The 18,668-nt window shown below is 38.3% G+C and overlaps 1 protein-coding gene across 2 annotated transcripts in view; it reads right to left on the reverse strand.

The window, feature by feature from the left end:
- Window positions 1–18,668, reverse strand: part of EXT2 (exostosin glycosyltransferase 2) — a 73,409-nt gene that overhangs the window by 4,092 nt on the left and 50,649 nt on the right. For both annotated transcript variants that reach the window (XM_048307130.1, XM_048307129.1), the window contains exons 10-13: window positions 13,660–13,826; window positions 6,594–6,737; window positions 5,963–6,091; window positions 4,699–4,781 (exon numbers count right to left, since the gene is read on the reverse strand). In XM_048307130.1, the coding sequence (XP_048163087.1) occupies window positions 4,699–4,781; window positions 5,963–6,091; window positions 6,594–6,737; window positions 13,660–13,826 (523 nt within the window). The remainder of the gene's footprint in view (window positions 1–4,698; window positions 4,782–5,962; window positions 6,092–6,593; window positions 6,738–13,659; window positions 13,827–18,668) is intronic.

The following is an 18,668-nucleotide window of genomic DNA, read 5'->3' on the forward strand; positions in this document are numbered from 1 at the left end:
AGTGATACTTGAATAAAATATTTATACAGGTAAGTGCTGATGCTTCACTTTCTGCTACCTTTCCATGCTCTCGTATTTCATCCTACCTCACACCTTCTTATCTTCAGATTCAAATCATAGGAACCAGAAACAAACGAAAAGGAATTCAGAGTGTAAGACAAAATTGTGTACAGTGGGACACTGCCTCTACTCCTGTGGCAAGTAATATTTGCTCCAGGGTAGTACATCTGAAACAGCAAAGGAGCCATCAGTGAGGACTGAAGACCCAGGTAGCTGTTCAATATCTGCAATAACAAGGGGAACCATTGAGAGAAAGAGATTTGGACCTTAGCCACTGAAAGGCTGCAGTAGTTCCTGCAGACAGCAGGAACTGAGTGTTTTCTCCAGAACATTAAGCAGTTTCTGTTTCCTCCAGAACATTAAGCAGTTTCTGTTTCCTCCACAAGATGCCCACCGTGAGATACCTTAAATACATCTGATTTTCAGATAAAGTCAGACTTCCAAATATTCTGTTACTGGTAAGAAATGTGGTTAACTAATCCATGATGTGTATTGGAGAAGTCTCATGGCAGGAAACCCACAAACTTCACAGGCAAGGAGGTAGATGCCCTGGGAGATGTGCGTGTCAGAAGTTTGCACAGCTGTTGGCCTTCACTGGTTTCTGGAATACAAGAACACTTTCAGTCTACTGGTTCAAATCCTGCCTTTGCCAGTAATGACTGAAAGACATTGTAATGTAACAGCTGCTTGGTGGCCGGTGTGAAATGAATTCGTTATCTCAGCCTGCTGCCTGCTAGGCAGGTGTCCACATCAGACCAGCCATTGTCACAACCGGAACTAAGTGGCACCCTCAGAGCAAAAGACAAAACTAAATGGATAGGGCAGACAAAATTGACCTCTTCCCTCCAGAGGTTACACTCCCAAATAAAAAATGAGGTCTTATGAGAAAATACCAAGATGGGATCCTTCTACAGCCAAACTTATTTTGGTGGCAAGTCCATTCAAGGATGCCAGTACAGTATCTTTAACCACCAAGAAAAAATTTCATTGTTAAAGAAATGGCAAAAATGAAAAATGGAAAAATTAGTATGTTCTAAACACTCTGGCTGAAGCAGAAGTTAGTCCTCCACAAATAAATATCAAATTCAAAGATCAGAAGCATGCTTTTTTAAAGGAAAGAAATGTCATGCACAAGCCACAAAATATGTTTGAAAGAAAGACACTTCTTTCCAAATATTTCATCTCTAGCACTAAATCACTTGAATTCTGAAGTCCTTGACACTTTTGGACAATATAAACCAGAAAGCATATCCAGAACATTAAACATTGAAAGGTAGGTAGCCAAGAGAATGTAATGTCATCTCAATATGGAGGGAAGGTGTTTCTCTTGGTTGTGTCAATAGTTTCGCAAATTCAAAGTAACAGAGGCATGTTTGCTTCCAAGAACTGTTTTTTTCCCCTTGCTTTGCTGACAACATGCAGTTGTGCTCACCTCAACAAGAAATTGTGTGAACTCAGAAACTGAGAGCCCCCTTGCCTTTAGATGACCTTGGTGCTTGTTAAGGTCTCTCTTAATCAGGTTCCTCACTGTTATAATCCAACTAACTTTTTGGCAGGGTAACCATGTACCTGCAACCTTTGGCTGTGACCTGGTCAGTTTTCCTCTTAAGGGAATGGCTTCCTATTTTGACTCTAACAAACACTTACATGTCCTAAATAAAACACTGCTGTTATTGTTGCCACAGAAGCAGCTCAGCCCTTTGCCAAATTTACTGTAGTGGCAGTTGCCCTCTAGACTGCATTTTACAGAGTTCTCCATTTTTGAGAGCCAGATGCCAAGATGCTAAAGGCAGAAAACTTGTTGCTACTTAAACACCTGTAAATACAGGGATTATGAGACCTTCCTACAGTTTCTTCTGTGACCTGAGGTAAAGGCTAACCTAGGGCAAGAAGAGGATTCTCGCTTCAAAGCTTTCTTCAGTTTATGTGCTCTAATGATGGAGTTCGATAACCCTGGGGACTGAAGTCTTCTTTTTATTTCAAATAAATTACACAGCGAGAAGAATAGCAGAGTGGCTTCCCCATGATTCGGTGTATTGCTAAAAGAATAAAATTTCTTAATAGGAGACAGAGTTCAACTGTGCCATCTTCCTTTGTCTCTGCTGGACAAGTCAAAATGCTCAACAAAACCAGTTAGTTACACATCTCTTCTGGACAGATCTCCACAACTGACTTCTCAAACCTTTTCCATTTACAAAACCAACAGGCAGTTGCTGGGCATCTCTCTGCTATTTCTGAACCAGAAATGTTGTACACGTACGTGACAACCCCGATAAACTGCCTGTTTCCCAAATGGTAAGTTGATCCCTGGATATCCAGGCAAGTAATTAGCTCAGACTACCTGTTTGTTATTTCTGAATGCTAAAAAGCACGGAGTCAGGCACTTGGGGAAGCTGCAAGTAAAGCTGATAATGGCTCTTTGCCTGACACCTCAGGTATTGTTCTTGGTACCCAACACTGTAAAGTTATCAGTACAAAGTTATTCTTTTATAGTGACAAGGATTCCCTGATGCATGCATTTTTATCCATTCAGCTCCTCTCGTGACCCTGAAAATAGTGTATTTATATATGTATTTATAGATAGACAGACAGATAGATATGGGAGCCTTACTCACTGCTAGGTTAGGATAATTAGCTCTAGGAGTTGCTACCATTTATTACCCACTTTAAATTAATATCTAGCTTAGAAGATTCAAAAAAATAAGCCCTTTCAGATTCTCAAATAGCTCCCTTTTATTGAATGCAGATGATAACACAGGGCAAGAGGGCATTAGGTGTAGCAAGCAGTATCAGTGTGATATTAAGGATTTTCAAAATCAAGTCTGAATATACCTAAACTATCTCTCCAGATTCTCCTGCATTCAGACTCTATCTCAGCATGTACTTCTTTGGCTGGGCAAATAAAAGTACGTGGATTTGCAGTCAATCTAACACTTCCCACAACCAAGTATTCTCCACTTTTCAAAATTACAGACAAGCAAGGCAACTGTTTAAACATGTTCTCAATAAACTGTCAATGACACTTTACTCTGAGGATACAAGAACTGCTCTAGACATGGAAACATGACCTTTACCCAGCACCATAATGCACTTCAAGGCAAAGAGCACTTTTTCATCTTCTATTTTTATAGCATTTACCTTAATGAGAACCTAGTTCATAACCAAAATTCCCACATGTTGTGGTAGTGCTACTACTATGACCATAGGAAAGCTTAACTGGCTACGGGTAGTCCATCCTGTAAGCCAGTGCAGAACTGATAGATATGGGGGAACCTCTTGTGCTTCCCTTTCAGCTAACATTTAAGATCTACAAGACTTCCCTCCCTTTTCTCAAATTTTCCTGCAGAGTAATTTTTACCATCTTAATGGGTTATGTTTTACTCCTGACTTGCATACTCCTTTTTTTAATCCAGTCTTATTAAAGCCCATACAACACTTCAAATTTTCTGAGTTCTGCAGAGAAGGACAGAAAAAAACTCACTGTTAAAATTCTAGTCACTATGTAAATTAGAATTAAAGTTAAAATTCTATCACTAGTAAGATAACCACGTTACACCTCTTCATGCAAATCTGAAGTGGCCTATTTTAAATGCAGATCAGATTTTTTTTGGTCATCTCTTAGAATCATAGAATCATCAGTGTTAGAAGAGACCTTTAAGATCATCAAGTCCAACTGTCTGTTTCTTCTGGTGATTTCCTCCCCCTGCTTATCTACCCCATCAGTTCCATGGCTGCAAATGATTTCTCCCAAAGTTTGCAGGAAAGATGCAACAGCCCAAGATGCCTAAGGTGAGATGCCTCTGTCGGTCCTAAATCTCAGTTAAATTCCACTGAATAACTAGTGTGTACATTTATTGTCAGATAGCCCATTTCAACCACAGGAATTGAACAGCTTTGCAAAAGTGAAGAAACTTTCCCTTATTTCACACATTCAGAAGGCAAGGCAGAGAGAAGCCTGGTGTCTTGGTCAAGGCTAGAAAGCCCTTTTACTGTAAAGCAGGGAATGGAAATCTCATACTTACAAACTTCCAGTATTTCACTATAAGCATTCAGTGCCTTTCCAAATGCATACTTCATTTCAAAACTAAATTTTCAGAAAAATATGATAATGCTGCCATTGTTAAAAAACGCAACATGGAATTGTGCAGCAAATGCCCTTCACTAGTGGAAGCTATGTGCTTCCCAATCCTTGGAGAAAAGACAACGTACAAATATCACTTCAAATTCTTTTATTAATGATTTATATCCTTTCTACTCTTTGGTAAGCTATCAGTTATCTGATTTAAAAAAAAAAAATCATGCTTATTACAGTTCATATTCCATGCCAAACAGAACTGTGGTATTACTGACCATACTGTGAAGAACCTGACCTTCATATATGTGTCCTATAAGCTTTACAGCAAAGCTGTTAAAAATTATACCTTTCTAAAGTCCTTTTTTGTAGTAGTCTATTTTTCAGTGACACATCACCCATTGTAGGAATGACTTATGCTAATCAAATCCAAATCCATGTAACATTCTTTCAAAATTAGTAATTTATAGAAACATTATCATTTTTGATCCTAATTTAATGAGACACAGGATAAGATTCTAGGGATCAGAACAAGGCAATCAGAGAAATAAAGAGTGGTCACTCACCTTTCCACCATGTGTGTCTGGTCCAGTGATAACCCATCAATTGCTGTGCATTCAGGACATTTGAACTTCTTTCGTGGGGTCACCTGCAGAAAGGCACGCCAGATATTATCAAATATCAACAGAAGGGACATCAATCTCCTTGCACAGAGAGCAGCGCAATACCTCTGAACATGCCTGCAGTGTAAGCTGAGCTGTCTCAAAAAGAGGGGGTGTACAAAAAAAAAGCCACTCTGTTCCTCCATTCAGCTCCATCTGGCCCAGCTGACTGCAAAAATTCACAGGGGCCCAATAAAAACGGCTTGGAGGGTTTTTTCCTTCTGTAACTGAAAAGAAGTGGCGATGACAAGCTCCTTAATTCCTGTTTAATGACTGTTTTCTCACTGCCAAGGTCCCTGTATAAACACCATTTGTTCTTGCAGCCATAACAGCGATGAAATATAGCTTCCCATACTTCCCCGTAACGTTAATCCAACCGGCGCTCTTTTGCTCTCTTTGGTTAAGGGCTGACTGGCAAACTCCGCAAGACTCTCCGAATCGCGCAGAGGTGCCAAATTACTCTGCTGTGCCCTCATACAGCTCAAAAGACTGCTTCAGCAAAAGCACACACTTTATCTTCTAAAGACTTTTCCAGGAAATGCAGCCACCAGTCCCAGTAAATGATGATGGACAGATGGGAAAATGGGCCCTGCTAATTGAAGTAATGCCTGGTGGCCTCTAAATCTCATTCCGAGTTGACACACTTTGAAATGAATGTACGGAGTGAATGTCTAGACCTGAAAACGTGTCGAAACATGTCAGGAAATTAATTCAGGGATAAAAAGTTCATTTAAAGCTGATCTTGCAATTAACGTTCTTGCAATTAACATTCCTATAAATCAGCTGTTGTCAGGCAATGATAGAGTGAGCTGTGGACAGTTGGCAATTTCTTTCCTCTAGAGATCTCAAATAGTTAAAATATATGCACGTGGGCATGTACATATACACACATATGTACAGCTGTCATTCAAATTATCTTCTTTATAGCTCATCTACATGGCTAAAATAGCCACCAGAAACAGCTGGTAAAAAACAATTCTCTGTTCCCAGTTAACATAAAAATTTTACTAGAGGGGCTTTTCTACCATGGAAGAAGAACAAGATACCATACTGGGGTAAAATGAGAGAAAAAGGAGGATTAAGTAATACATTGAAGCCTACTGAATAAATTTAAGTATGTATCTCATGTTTTTTAATTATGTAAACATAAACAACAGAAAAGTCCCACCTTAATGACTGATTTGCCAGTGACATTTGCTACGAGAAAATTCATGGCAATATCTTCACAATTCATATGCGCATCCACCCAATTCTTGATGTCTCCAGGCATTTTATAGGTGTAAAGATAGTTGAAATACTGCAGAGAAGAGAGAGAGAGAAAGAAGATAATTTTAAATACAGACACAGTAACTGCAAGACTAAATATTTCAGTTATGGAACGGCAGTTCTTGTTTGAAGGCAGTTAAATGATACTGCAGATAGAAAATAATTTTTGGGTGCTAAATTGCATAATTATTCCTTTCCTGACCAGCACACAAATTTCGTTTAAATTGGTTTTCTTTTCTGAACCTGCTAGCTACAAAGCTACATTCACTGCAAAATTTGCTACGTACTTTCAGGTCATGCAAACTAGCAAGAGTTTTGTAAGATCATACAGGTAAGTAATGATTTTATTTTAGAGGCAGAGACAAATCACTGGTTTTCACAGCAACTGAAAGAGGTCCAGGGAAAGTTTGCAATTGGTCCTCCGTTCTAAAGAGCATAATCATAGCACCACAAAAAGTGATGGAACAATGACAGAAACACATATAGATATTTTTTAATGTACACATTGTACATTAATACAAGTTGTATATTACCTTGTGATAAAAGGCTGCCCCAGTGAGCACCATTGAGACTTCATTGGTCCATTCTGATTCGTATTTCCATTTGTTCATCTCATGGTCCCAAAGATGCAGGCGGCCTGGATATCCAACCAACCTGTCAGGGAACTCACGCCAGACCTGAAGAGAAAAAAAAAATGTGACATGCTGTTAACCAGGCTTGCACAGAAAGCAAATGCAACACATCTGCTTTGGGAGGGTAGAGTTTCAGTGGGGCAAAGATCACTTAAATTCTTCTAAGTCCAAATTCCTGGAATAAAAAGTTGCCAGGAAGAAGTACAAAAAAACACAAGCTTGCTGTGGAAGGACCCTACAACTCAGAGAAGCCATGTCCCAGAGCAAAAGGCCATTAATGGAATATTAAAATAATTGTTATAGAGAAATACAAATGACTATTTAAAAAGATTTTAACTCTAACTAAACCCAAGCATGATTAAAATGAAACTTTTGATGTTAACTTCAGTAGATATGACTACAACCTAACTACTTTCACAGCTGGCTTTGGATCTAACCAACCAGCTTCCTTTGTCAGGAACTGGCTTAAATTTTAATATTTCTGGTATTCTTTAGTGGGTGCTTGGCTACATGGAAGGCCTCTTTGCCCTTGACTTGTTCCAGACAGCTGGATACAATCAAGATACCATCCTTGTCACTCCATACATTATTTTATAGCTGACTACAGGATCAAATACAGTAGACAAGAACACGGAGAAGGGCATCATTAACACAACCCCAGTTCTCCACACGGCTGGCCACATTAAATAATGGACAATTTTTGCATTAGAGAAAAAGAGAGGAAGGATTATAATTATTTAGAGGGGTCTGAATGCTATTTGTTTGCTAGATGCCGTTTGTCTGCATTATTTGCAGAGAAATTATTCAAAATTTGTCTCTTAATCCAAATAACTGCTAGGTCTGTTGGAAGAATGAGTCTTGACTTTCTAACACAGTTAGGTTACAAGAGTTTCCAGTTTAGGTTGGTAGTGTATAAACAAACAGATGCATACACAACAAAATTTTTGTATGCAAGATCAACAACAAGAACAAAGGATCTCAAAAATCCCCAAGGATCCCTTCACAATCTCCTTTGTCTGTGCAACAGACAAGGGAACCCTACAGCTGAATGTACAGTAAAAGAAAGTGTTATCTGGAATTCCACCATCCTGCAAGCATCACTTCATCAGCAGTTCACTTTGGGCACGTTTTACACGTCAGAGCATTTCAGTTGGGAAGCCTGCACTGTAAGGACTCGATGCAAGTATTTTGTCAAAGTAAATATGATAAAACAATCAGCTTTAAGTTACTGCTTCTGCATCTACATTTCTGTGATTTTGCATTACTGTATATACCTTTTCATCTATACATCTCAACACATGTTATTGCTGTCAGTTAATACAGCTTCAGAATCCCATGATGAGAGCAGTTATTATTTCAATCGTCCAGATGAGGAAACCTGCCAAAAATCATACAGGAAACAAGAATGGGAACCAGATCTTCTGACTCCTCGACTTGTATTTTATCCAGAAATCAATCTTTCTAGACAGTTCTAGGGCACAAGCACTGGGACAGTATTTAGATATGACAACACTCCAACACAGAGGGCTCTTGAAAGCAGATAACTTGGAACTGAAGGAAGAGGATTCACAGGACAATTAAAAGTCGGTGCCATAAGCTAATTAAAACAATACAGACTTTTGGCAGGAAAGCCAGTGAGGGCTTGAGATATCTATCTTGACATGATGTAAAAATCCTTAATAAAGAACACAAAACTAAATGTATGACACTCAAAATTTTATTCCTCACTCTCCAGGACTCAAAAAACTAATGATTTCGTTTTAAACCTGAATATTAAAATGTCTATCTCCCAGCTGTTGGAAGGCACCACCACATAAGCTACTGAGGCTCAACAAAGCATTTGACAGAACACTACAGATCTGCACCGTACTGGGCTAAGAATTCTTGTAGAGGAAATGGCATGCATATTAACAGCAGCTGAAAGAAAGATTAAAGTCAGCTACTGCTTCCCACGGGACTGCAGTGCCTTCTCAACACAGAACCCTGGATTCATATCCCTTCTAGTTTTGCCCTTGGTGTCATCTTCAAGAGTCCAAATGACATAAAATAAAAGCCAACTATAATGCACATGACTGATACAGATTTCTTTGCGTCACTCTAAATATCAACTCCACCCTATAAAAAAATTTCCTGGCCTCTGAAAATTGTCAGTTCAATGCATCTGAAAAATAACTTTGGTGTTTTGAACAAAGATTCCTTTTTAAAGCAATGCTTTCAAAATCAGTGGAAAAGCTTGGCTTTTTCATAATGTTCACCACTAGCACATTCAATGGTAATTCCTGGAAAGGTTCCCAATGGCTGCATCCAGCTCATTGCCCAGATCCATAAATATGCTTTGTGCCAAAATTAATATATACAGCTACAGCTTATAAGGAAGCTTTGAGAATAAAAATAGTGGTAATGATTCTAATACTACTCTCTATTTTGTACTACTGTCCATTTTCTTGTTTGATGGTTGCCTATAATTTATTAGTCTGTTAGGAATGCATTCCATTTTAGCCAGTGATCTTATTAGCTTTCTCAGACTAAGAAGGATGGCCTGATTTAATACTGGTAAGAGACACATCCAAGGAAGAACATATTGCCAAGTGAAGAGGAGGTATGCTTCTTTGCAGGCAAGTCATTCCAAAGACTCTGCTAGTCAACCCTGAAGATAAATATTTTTGGACGAAGCATCTCCCAGATGAAATGTCAAACAGAAGTTCTGACTTAGTAGTTTTACTAAAAGCCTTGTAAGGAAAACCAAAAGAAAATGATAGTAATTTTGTTTCCAAGTCAAGTTCCCAAGTGACATACACAGCATAGCTAAAACACCCTCTAGTCTCATCTCTCCAGAGTTCTTTCTGCCTCACAGCCTCAACTATTCTGTGCAATTTGCTGTGCCATCAGAACAGCAAATTCTCATGTAGCCAGAAGGACAGAGAAGCATTTCCTTCTACAAAACATTCTCAAACATCATAATTTATGCATTAAATTCAGTAGACTATATTAAGTCACATGCAATTTCAGCAATTTAATGAACAGAAAAATAGTCGGCATTTCCAAAGCTACCATGACAACATTTTAAGAATGAAACACTGACTATCCTCTACAAATGAAAAGAAACACAACCCATCAGTACTCCTTCTGCCTTCCAGAGCCCCATCCACTCTTAATTCTCCCGCAGTCCTCAAAGGAATGGCTTGTGCTATTACTAAAAAAATAAAGCAAAATACAAACACAGAGTCCTTTAAAAGACACATGATGCTTTGCACACATGTATTTTGTAAAATATCTTCAATTTGAAGAAGAGCTTTGAATGTGGCCAGCAGTGAATAATTCTTTTGTTAGAGTTACAGTATTGCTCCTACAAAGGAATGCAAAATGAGCAAGGAAGAATTCCTCTGAAGAAGGCATTCAAACTTCATGAAAATTTCAGCCTAGTAAAGTATGCAATTCAACTGAGAGTAGATTTTTTTTTGAAGAATGCCAGAGTCATGAAGCACTGAAAAACAATTCTGAGACAGAATAAGATCATCTATCAAGAGAAGGCCAAAAGTTTTCAACAGAAAAAATGCAAACTTAGCAATGCACCAAACCGTACATTCTGTGAACGAAAAACAGGCTCAGAGCAATAATCCCCATTTAGACTATTTCTATTATTGCTCTAATAAAAATATTTTGACTCAGTAAGGGCAAAGTACTGCATAAGTATGTGATAAGAAATTACTTAATGCTAAGCCATCTGCCTTGAGGCCAGCTGAGACACAGAGGTGGGAATGCTACAGAGCTTGACTTCAGTCTTGTATTCAAACGCCAAACACTTCAGAGGTGGCCAATGGTTCTGCTTTAACTTTTTAAGATTATGATAACTTAAATACTTGTTCCATTTCTTGGGTCTCTCTGATACTTTCTCTGTGAACAACAAAGTTCAGTAAGTGGGAAAAAAATTATCTAGACATAACATTTTTTTTACCGCGTCCCAATTCATGTAACTTAACAGAAATTTTTTTTTCAAAGTCAGAATGTCATGAGTATTCTTCTGCTACCTTAATACAGCAGCACACAGGGACTATTTTTCTGCTTGCTCCAATAGATTTATGCAAGGTCATAAATCACTATACCATAATAGTTCACTTTTAACAAGTAAAAAATGTCTGACACTTTGAGTGTTACTATAATTTTTTATGGCTGAAAGTGTACAGAGATCAAAGTTTTCTGGGGTTTTTTTTTAGGCTTGCTCTATACATTCAGACAAGTCTGTGACAGAGGGGGTTTTGCCACATGTTTAAATGTAGAGTTTCAAGGATGTCAGAAGAGAAAAGAAAATTACTGAATGTCACGTTTCCAGCCCTTCATACGACCAAAGCAGAAGCAGACCTACTTTTAAAAGAAAACTTTCTGGTAACATTATATGCTGCTACTGTTCCCTCTGGATTCCCCTGCAAATGAGTCAAGAGTTTGAGAGATACTTTTCTGGTACAACACATAAACAGATAAATAAATTATCACAGACTGAGGACAATTTAAACATCTGGGAGCCAGCTCAGGCCTGTCAAGCAAGTCACAGACACTCAAGGACAGGAAAGATCAATCTTCAGCCCCTGATTTCTGTGCCAGAGAGTAGGAATTACATCACCCACCCCCTATACGAGGAAAATTGTGTATTTCTAGAATAATTTGCTCTGCTTCTGTATTCAAAGACATTTCTATTCATTTAATTTACTGGAGCAGGGGGAGAGGTGGGGGAAGCCAAACTCAAAATATAAGAATTCAAATTTCTCGTATGTTTGTCTCAACTATCTTCTCAATATGGCACTTTAATTTTCCATCAATGTTACTGTTCAGTAAGCTGAATTCCCAGAATCAAAATAGGATTTATAATAAAATGCAACAAACTGCAAAATAAATAGTTTCCAGTCTGCCAAACTAAACAATCTTATGTCCAAACAGTTACATTCACGCACAGAGTATCAGGACTATTATTCAGATAGTCCCTGCAACCAAGGCACATGGCCAATAAATGAGCCAGCACAGTCAAACTCCTAGACCTGTTGGACTTTATCCTAGGGGATGAACAGCTGCAGGTCCCAATTATCCCCTAATCGCACCGACTACAGCGGAATTCACATCAAATTTTCTTCGCCGTATTTTTGTTTTTCATGAGAATAACCCCTTTCAGTGTGAGTGACCAGACTCAATATATGTGATGTTAAAGATACTGTCCATTGAGGGTGTTCAAATTAACAGCTCAGATACACAAAAACCAAGGTTCTGCTTCTCACAACTTCTGGCTGACACAGCTGGAACTCAGCTGCAGTTAGAATCTCTGCTTCAAAGCCCTTCAAGCCTGCTCTGCCAGTAGCAGCAATTCATTTGGAACCACTTACACAGTCACTTAGGTGACTTTGGTAAGTCACTCCTTACTCTTAGTCACTTTGAGACAGCTTTATGAAAATGGAAATCAAACTGCAAATGGAGCAAGGATTTATGCAGCATGCACATTATGGATCTGCTATCTTTCATTCCATCAAATCACCCTCAAAACTAGTAGTTATAAGCACCAACACAGGCAAAAGTAAGTCAGCTTGCAGAACTGCCAGCACTGGATTGCTCTGCTGTTGCAGTACAGTGCTTAAAACATTCAGTGTAGACAACATTAAGTATAGAGAAGGTCTATGTAGCCAAACCCCCTTCCTTCAGTTGTCTTCTCTTCATTCCATCTTTTACACTTCATGTATTAACCCACTACTCTTAACCTGGCAAGGGAAGTATTTCCTTTCTGGAGACACACATGATAGATTAAACCTCTGTCTCCACTACTTAACATCTTTGTTATTACTTCAGCATACCTACATCATCACATGACATTTCTGGAGTCCAAAAGCTTGTTACTTGCTAACAGTCTCTTTGACTCGAGAGGGAGAAAGAGCAATATTTTACTACACATGTACATATGTTAAAGAAATACTTCCAACATATTTTTTAAAAATATCATCTTGTATTAACTGCACTTAAGATTGCTAAAAATTGGACAACTATCACAATTCGTTCACTTTCTCCACCTTAGAGAAGCAGTTTTCATAATTTCATTCAACTTAGGTAACAGTTTCATGTTCTAGCTCTCACATACGAAGCCCAGTGGTTTTTTGCTGTTGATAATGTATGTACAGGTGTGACTAAATAATTCAAAGCTTTTTTAAAATATGGTATTACATTTCTAATGTTTCTGATTTATTTACAAATACAGCATTTTTGTCTTAAATACACACATATAACAGTAATGTTAGATCATGGACTGTGCCATACACTCAAATACAAATGGAAGACAAAAATTACCTAATTCGAAACAGAGTTTTGGAAGGAAGACAACAGTGTTGCTGTAAGTGTACTTTTAACAAACAATTCAAGTACCTATGAAGACTGTCACCTCTTTGTACCGCCATGGGTAACTGATTTGGACAAACTTTCTTTTTGCCCATACCCTCATTACAACAGCAGCTGTTTTGCCATTTCAAGCACATGATCCATGTGTCCCCTCCTTGAAATTCTTCAGTTCTTCTTTTCATTGCACTCCACCTTATTTTGGCATGTCCTCAAGAGGCCTCCTCTGTTCCCACCACTTAATCTCTGAAACTTGTCTTGTCCATCAAGACACGTTCATTTGGCTAGCACTTCTGATTTATCTGAAAACTGAAGCTGTTAAGAAGAATGCAGTTCAGTCTTCAGACTGCTTCCACTACACTAATTACATACATTTTCTGGAGTCTCTTGGCACTCCTATGCCAGTTACTGAAAACTTCTTAGCTGGCAGGATTTTCAATAAATGACTATCTGTAAAACTATTTCAGTCAGCATTGAACTGCTACGGTAAAGAGAGATGTAACAATCTGAATCAACAGACTGGGCAGTGGTTCCTCCACTTTATATACATATACAATGTTGAACTGGACAGCCTAAGAGATGGGGAAAAAACCAATTCTCTTACCTCATAGCCAAACTGGAGTTCATCTGAAGTCAGCATAATGATATCATCATCAATAGCCAACACTGCTTCTGTTTCAATCTCATCATAAGGGAAGAAGCGGTTGCTAAGTTTATTTTCTGCAGTCCTAACAACTTTCAGGGGAACACGAATCTTTGGCCAGAGGGAATCTAGAGAGAGAAAAATTAAAAGAAATAGAATTCAATATTATACTTTACTTCTGAGTCTGCATATCCCTCTCAGCTGCTCTTTTCTTCTTTGCATCTAAAGAAACGCTTCTTAATGGCAAATCAGTGGCAAACACAAGAGCATGTGAAGGCAAGAGCCAGAAGTTCAGCTACATTTCCCTCTGCAGCTCTCTACAAGGAGCTTCATGGACAGCTACACAGGGGATAGCTTGCCCAAAACAGCAACTTATAACACTCACAGAGCAAGAGTGGGGATAATATGTATTGGTTCAGGACACACAGCGTGAAAAGATACTTCACTCAACTGCAACTGAAGTAATTTGAAGCAGCAGTATACAATCACTGACTGCAAGTCTAGGGTCATAAAGAATTTGACAATGTTAGTTCTATCGAGGGCTGAGAAAAATAAATTTTATTATATCAATTAAATGTTTAGCACTATTGACTACTGTTAAGGAGTAGATTCTGTGTCTCAGCAATTTCTTTCATCTTCAAAGTCCTAAGTCACAGTGATAATTTAAATCTAGATAAATACAAATGGATTCTAACTTGCACTCTACAGCACTCTTACAAATAGAAGAGAGCACTAGAGTACACAAACATTAAAATTCATAAGTCAAATGAGGATCTAAATAGCGACAAAATCCCCCCGTAGATAAAAAACTGGATCCAATTCACTCTACAATGGGATTAATTTCCTTTTTTTCTATGTGTTTAACATGTAGCACCTGAAGTGTCACATTAACAGTTTCTGCACATATTCAAAAATTTTCACAACCCTATTCTATTAGTACAAAAGAATAACAGTAGGTTTAAGTATAGATCACCAAGCTAAAGAAAATGGAAGGGCTAAATATTATACATTAATTCCAAATGCATATAACCATGTACAGTTTCTAGCACAAAGCTTAACAGTAGTCATTATTACAGTATGATGCATCCCAAAAGCAACTATTCATCAAAAAGTATTTTAATTAAAAGCTAAACAAATAGCTAAACAAGTACAAATGCCATATGTTGGTTTCTGCTGGCTTTCACATAAACATATATTTTAATGAAAATTTGAGAGAAAAGAGAGCATTGTAAGATGAGTCTATGGACCTTGTGAATAGATGACCACTTGAGCTTCTTACACTAGTGAAATGGAGGGGGTGACAATGGTAAGAAAAATAAGCAAAAACACATTAAGTCAAATACAAAAGGACTGCTCAAAGAATTTCTGAGTTGTTCTCTGTGACAAATGCAAATGTGTGTAAGGACACACCTTAAAAGAGGTGATTCTTTCCCTCCACTAAAGAATATTGGGGCCACAGCTGGAGTACTGTGTCCAGTTCTGGGCTTCTTAGTGTAAGAGAGACATGGGCAAACTGGAGAGAGCTCAGCAAAGAACCGTGAAGGTGATGACAGTACTGGAGCATTTCCCTTACTAAGGCTGAGAATGCTGTGCCTGTTTAGCCTAGAGAAGACTCAAGGAAAATCTCATCAATATGTACAAATAGCTGAAGGGAAGGTGCAAAGAAGATAGAACTAGGCTCCTTTCACTGGGGGCCAGCGACAGAACCAGAGGCAATGGGCACAAACTGAAACACTGGAGGTTCCCTCTGAACTTCAGGAGAGACCTTTTCAGAGTGTGACTGACCACTAACACAAGTTGCCCAGTGAGGTAGTGACATCTCCACTCTTGAAGATACTTGAAAGTCATCTGAATATGGTTCTGTGCAACCTGCTTGAGATGATCCTGCTTGAGAGAGAGGGTTGGACAGCTGATCTCCAGAAGTCCCTTCCAAGCTTAGCCATTCTCTGATTCTGTGGTAAGTGGAGTCTATAGGAACTGATACTGGGCCTAAAGTCACTGCAATTTTCATGTTTGAAATACATATAAATTTCCAGCACAACGTGCAAGTGACACAAAGCCTTGAGACATGAAAAATAGTGAAGAGAATAAAGTCATACAGAGCTTACTAAAGTCCAGATGACTGGACTGCTGAGTAAACTAGGTACATTTGAACAAAAAACACACTGGCACAACTTGACACAGTTAAACACTAGGACCAAGGCAACTTTTTCCCTGAAAGCAGCCTCCGAAAAGGTTTAAAGGGACAGAGTGGACATTAGTTCTCAGCATGCTGCTGGGGCAAAATGAATTAATGTAATTTTTGTATATATAGATGGGTATGTAGTAAGAAATGGGGACAGAGGGTAGGGCAATTTTACCTGTACGCAGACACAGACAGATGCTAAAATACTGTTTCATTCTGGTGTTCTTATGTTTCAAACCATGTTAAAACACTGAAAATGGTGCAGAAAGAACCACATGAGTTATTTGAGGTCAGGAGAAAATGTCTTTTGGTAAAACGTGGAGATCAATCTGTTTAGTTAACTAAAAGAAGGAACAAAAAGTGGATTTGATTAACATGTACAAGCACCTACACAAGAAGAAAAATGCCATGTATCTTCAACAAACTGGAGAAAGACATAACAAAAAACAATGACTGGAATCTAAAGCCAGGCAAATTCAAAGTATAAATAAGGCAGACATTTTTAATAGTAACAGTGGTTAACCTCTGGCAGAAGTCAAAAAGGACAGCAGTTGGTTCTGTACATCTTGTCTTTCAACAAGACTGGGTATTATTATAGAAGATGCAGTCAAGTTAGAAGCCACTGGACTGAAAAGAAAGGCAGTGTGGTGAGTGATGACTTACAGGTCAACCCAGATGGTCTTACTGCACCTTCTGCCTCAAACTCTGTGAGCAGTGAGATTGTTGATTGGCACCAGGGTAAGAATATGAAGCTTGAATATAAACTACTAGGACATGGGGAGCAAATACAGAAATTCAGAAAAGAGCATAAGGAAGTAAGATCCTCGTTTCCGTGTTTTGAGAATGAAAAGTGGAAGTTAAAATAGGTGTCAATGAAAAAAGCCATGTAAGGACCAAAATAAGAGAAGTCTTAACCTGAGAAAATGGTTCAAGGTTTTAAACAGCAACATAAGATCAAATTCTGGAATTGTTCTCAGCAGAAGGATCTGAAGAATGCTGGCTGACAGACAACACCAAAAATAATTGGACACAATTATGTGTACACATTTCCAATTCCATTATAACCCAGAATCAGGTCTGCCTCCAAGACAGTTTTGCCCTCTCTCCACTGTCAGTCTGTTGCACTAGGAAGACAGTACCAGAGAAGAAGAGAGGCTGCTTCATTCCCACATGTACAAGTAAAATTTGCTCTCAGGAAAGAGTGCCCACATCCTCATTGCCACTGGGCCTCTCAGATTTAACAGCTCACACAACACTCAAAAACCTCACAAATCTGCACACTGCTAAAAGACATCAGAGTCCAAACGCTACTTCAGTCAGGAAAACAAAGCGATATTTCCAAACCACACTAAGTCTTCAAAAGTCAGTTTTTCTTGGAACTGTATTTTAGAAAGGAGGACTGGCATGCATGGGTGGCCAAAAAAAAAAAGAAAAAAGAAGAAATACAGAGTGATATTTACTGGCAAAATTTGTATTCAGTTTCCTACCTCGAGGTTTTTCGTGTAAGGTTGAAAATGTGTCTGTAAAATCTACCTTTATCTGTGTGGTCTTGTAGACCATGGTCTTTACATGACATGTATGCACATTCTTGTCCTGTTTTACTCACCTCTTATCCTTCTATTAGAAGGCATAAGGCATTAGCCCTAACACCCTTGAGTGGCTTGTGATACGGACCAGTAGCCAGCTGGAAGGATTCAATCCCATTACTGATGGACTCCAATGGAAGCCACGGTCAGCCACCAGCTGGGGAGATCCAGCAAGTTCCTTGGGGCCACTACAGAAATGTTCAAGAGCATTGATTCCAATTACAGTGTTAGGAGCTCACTTTATTCTCAGCACTGTAAGGTCTTTGAAAGCCTTGCATGAATCATAATCCGAAATGATGATTCCAGTAGGACACCACTGAAATTCCAAAACGTAACCTCAGGAGGCAGTAGCACTGAATGACTGGAACTGTTTATTGCAAATTAATACTCTTGATTCCACTCACTGCTTTCTTTCTAGTTTACCATGCAATGTGCAAGTACCCATTTATAAAACAGTTACAGGTACCTCACAAAGACACATATCATTGCCTCATAAAGACTATAGACTGTGTAATGTTTGCAAGCTACTTAAAGACCTTTGGGTAATTGCCTATAATTATCCAAATGCAACCCCAGGATTGGTATAAAATAATTTTGAACAGCCTGCTAGATCCCAAAAATACTGTTCTAAGTGTTTCAGTAGCAACCAGAATTGCCATAGATATGCAAGCGTATGTAAATTTGTATTTGTATGTAGCATCAAAGTTTACATTTGATACAAGTTAAGTATTCTTTTATTCAGTCTTTTCTTCTTTTCATGTCTACTATATGTTAAAAAAATGACAACTAAATTGCAACGAAGTGCAGGAATACACTGAAACAAAAATTGAAACTGAAAATTCATTTGGATCAAAAAATAGTAATTCAGAAAAACAAGCACGCATATAAGCATTAAACTTCCAGCTCTTCTGAAAAATCAACTATTTGATAGCTTACTAACAGACATGCCACTTGCATAAAGAATGGTTACAGAAGAAAAAGTAATGAAAAGGGTATGAAAAATGAAGATGTAATCTAATTATGATCAGCACGCATCTCAGATGTCAGCAAATCCTTTTAAATCCACATGATTTACTAAGGTCTCTCAAAATGACCAGATCTCAACAACGGGTATGTTACTGTCAAATACTTGTGCTTTGAGAAACATAATATAAAGTTTCTGAATTTAGCCTTAGATTAATGAAAAGAAAATATAAGCA

Source organism: Corvus hawaiiensis, chromosome 6 (assembly GCF_020740725.1).
Source record: "Corvus hawaiiensis isolate bCorHaw1 chromosome 6, bCorHaw1.pri.cur, whole genome shotgun sequence".
Taxonomy (NCBI): domain Eukaryota; kingdom Metazoa; phylum Chordata; class Aves; order Passeriformes; family Corvidae; genus Corvus; species Corvus hawaiiensis.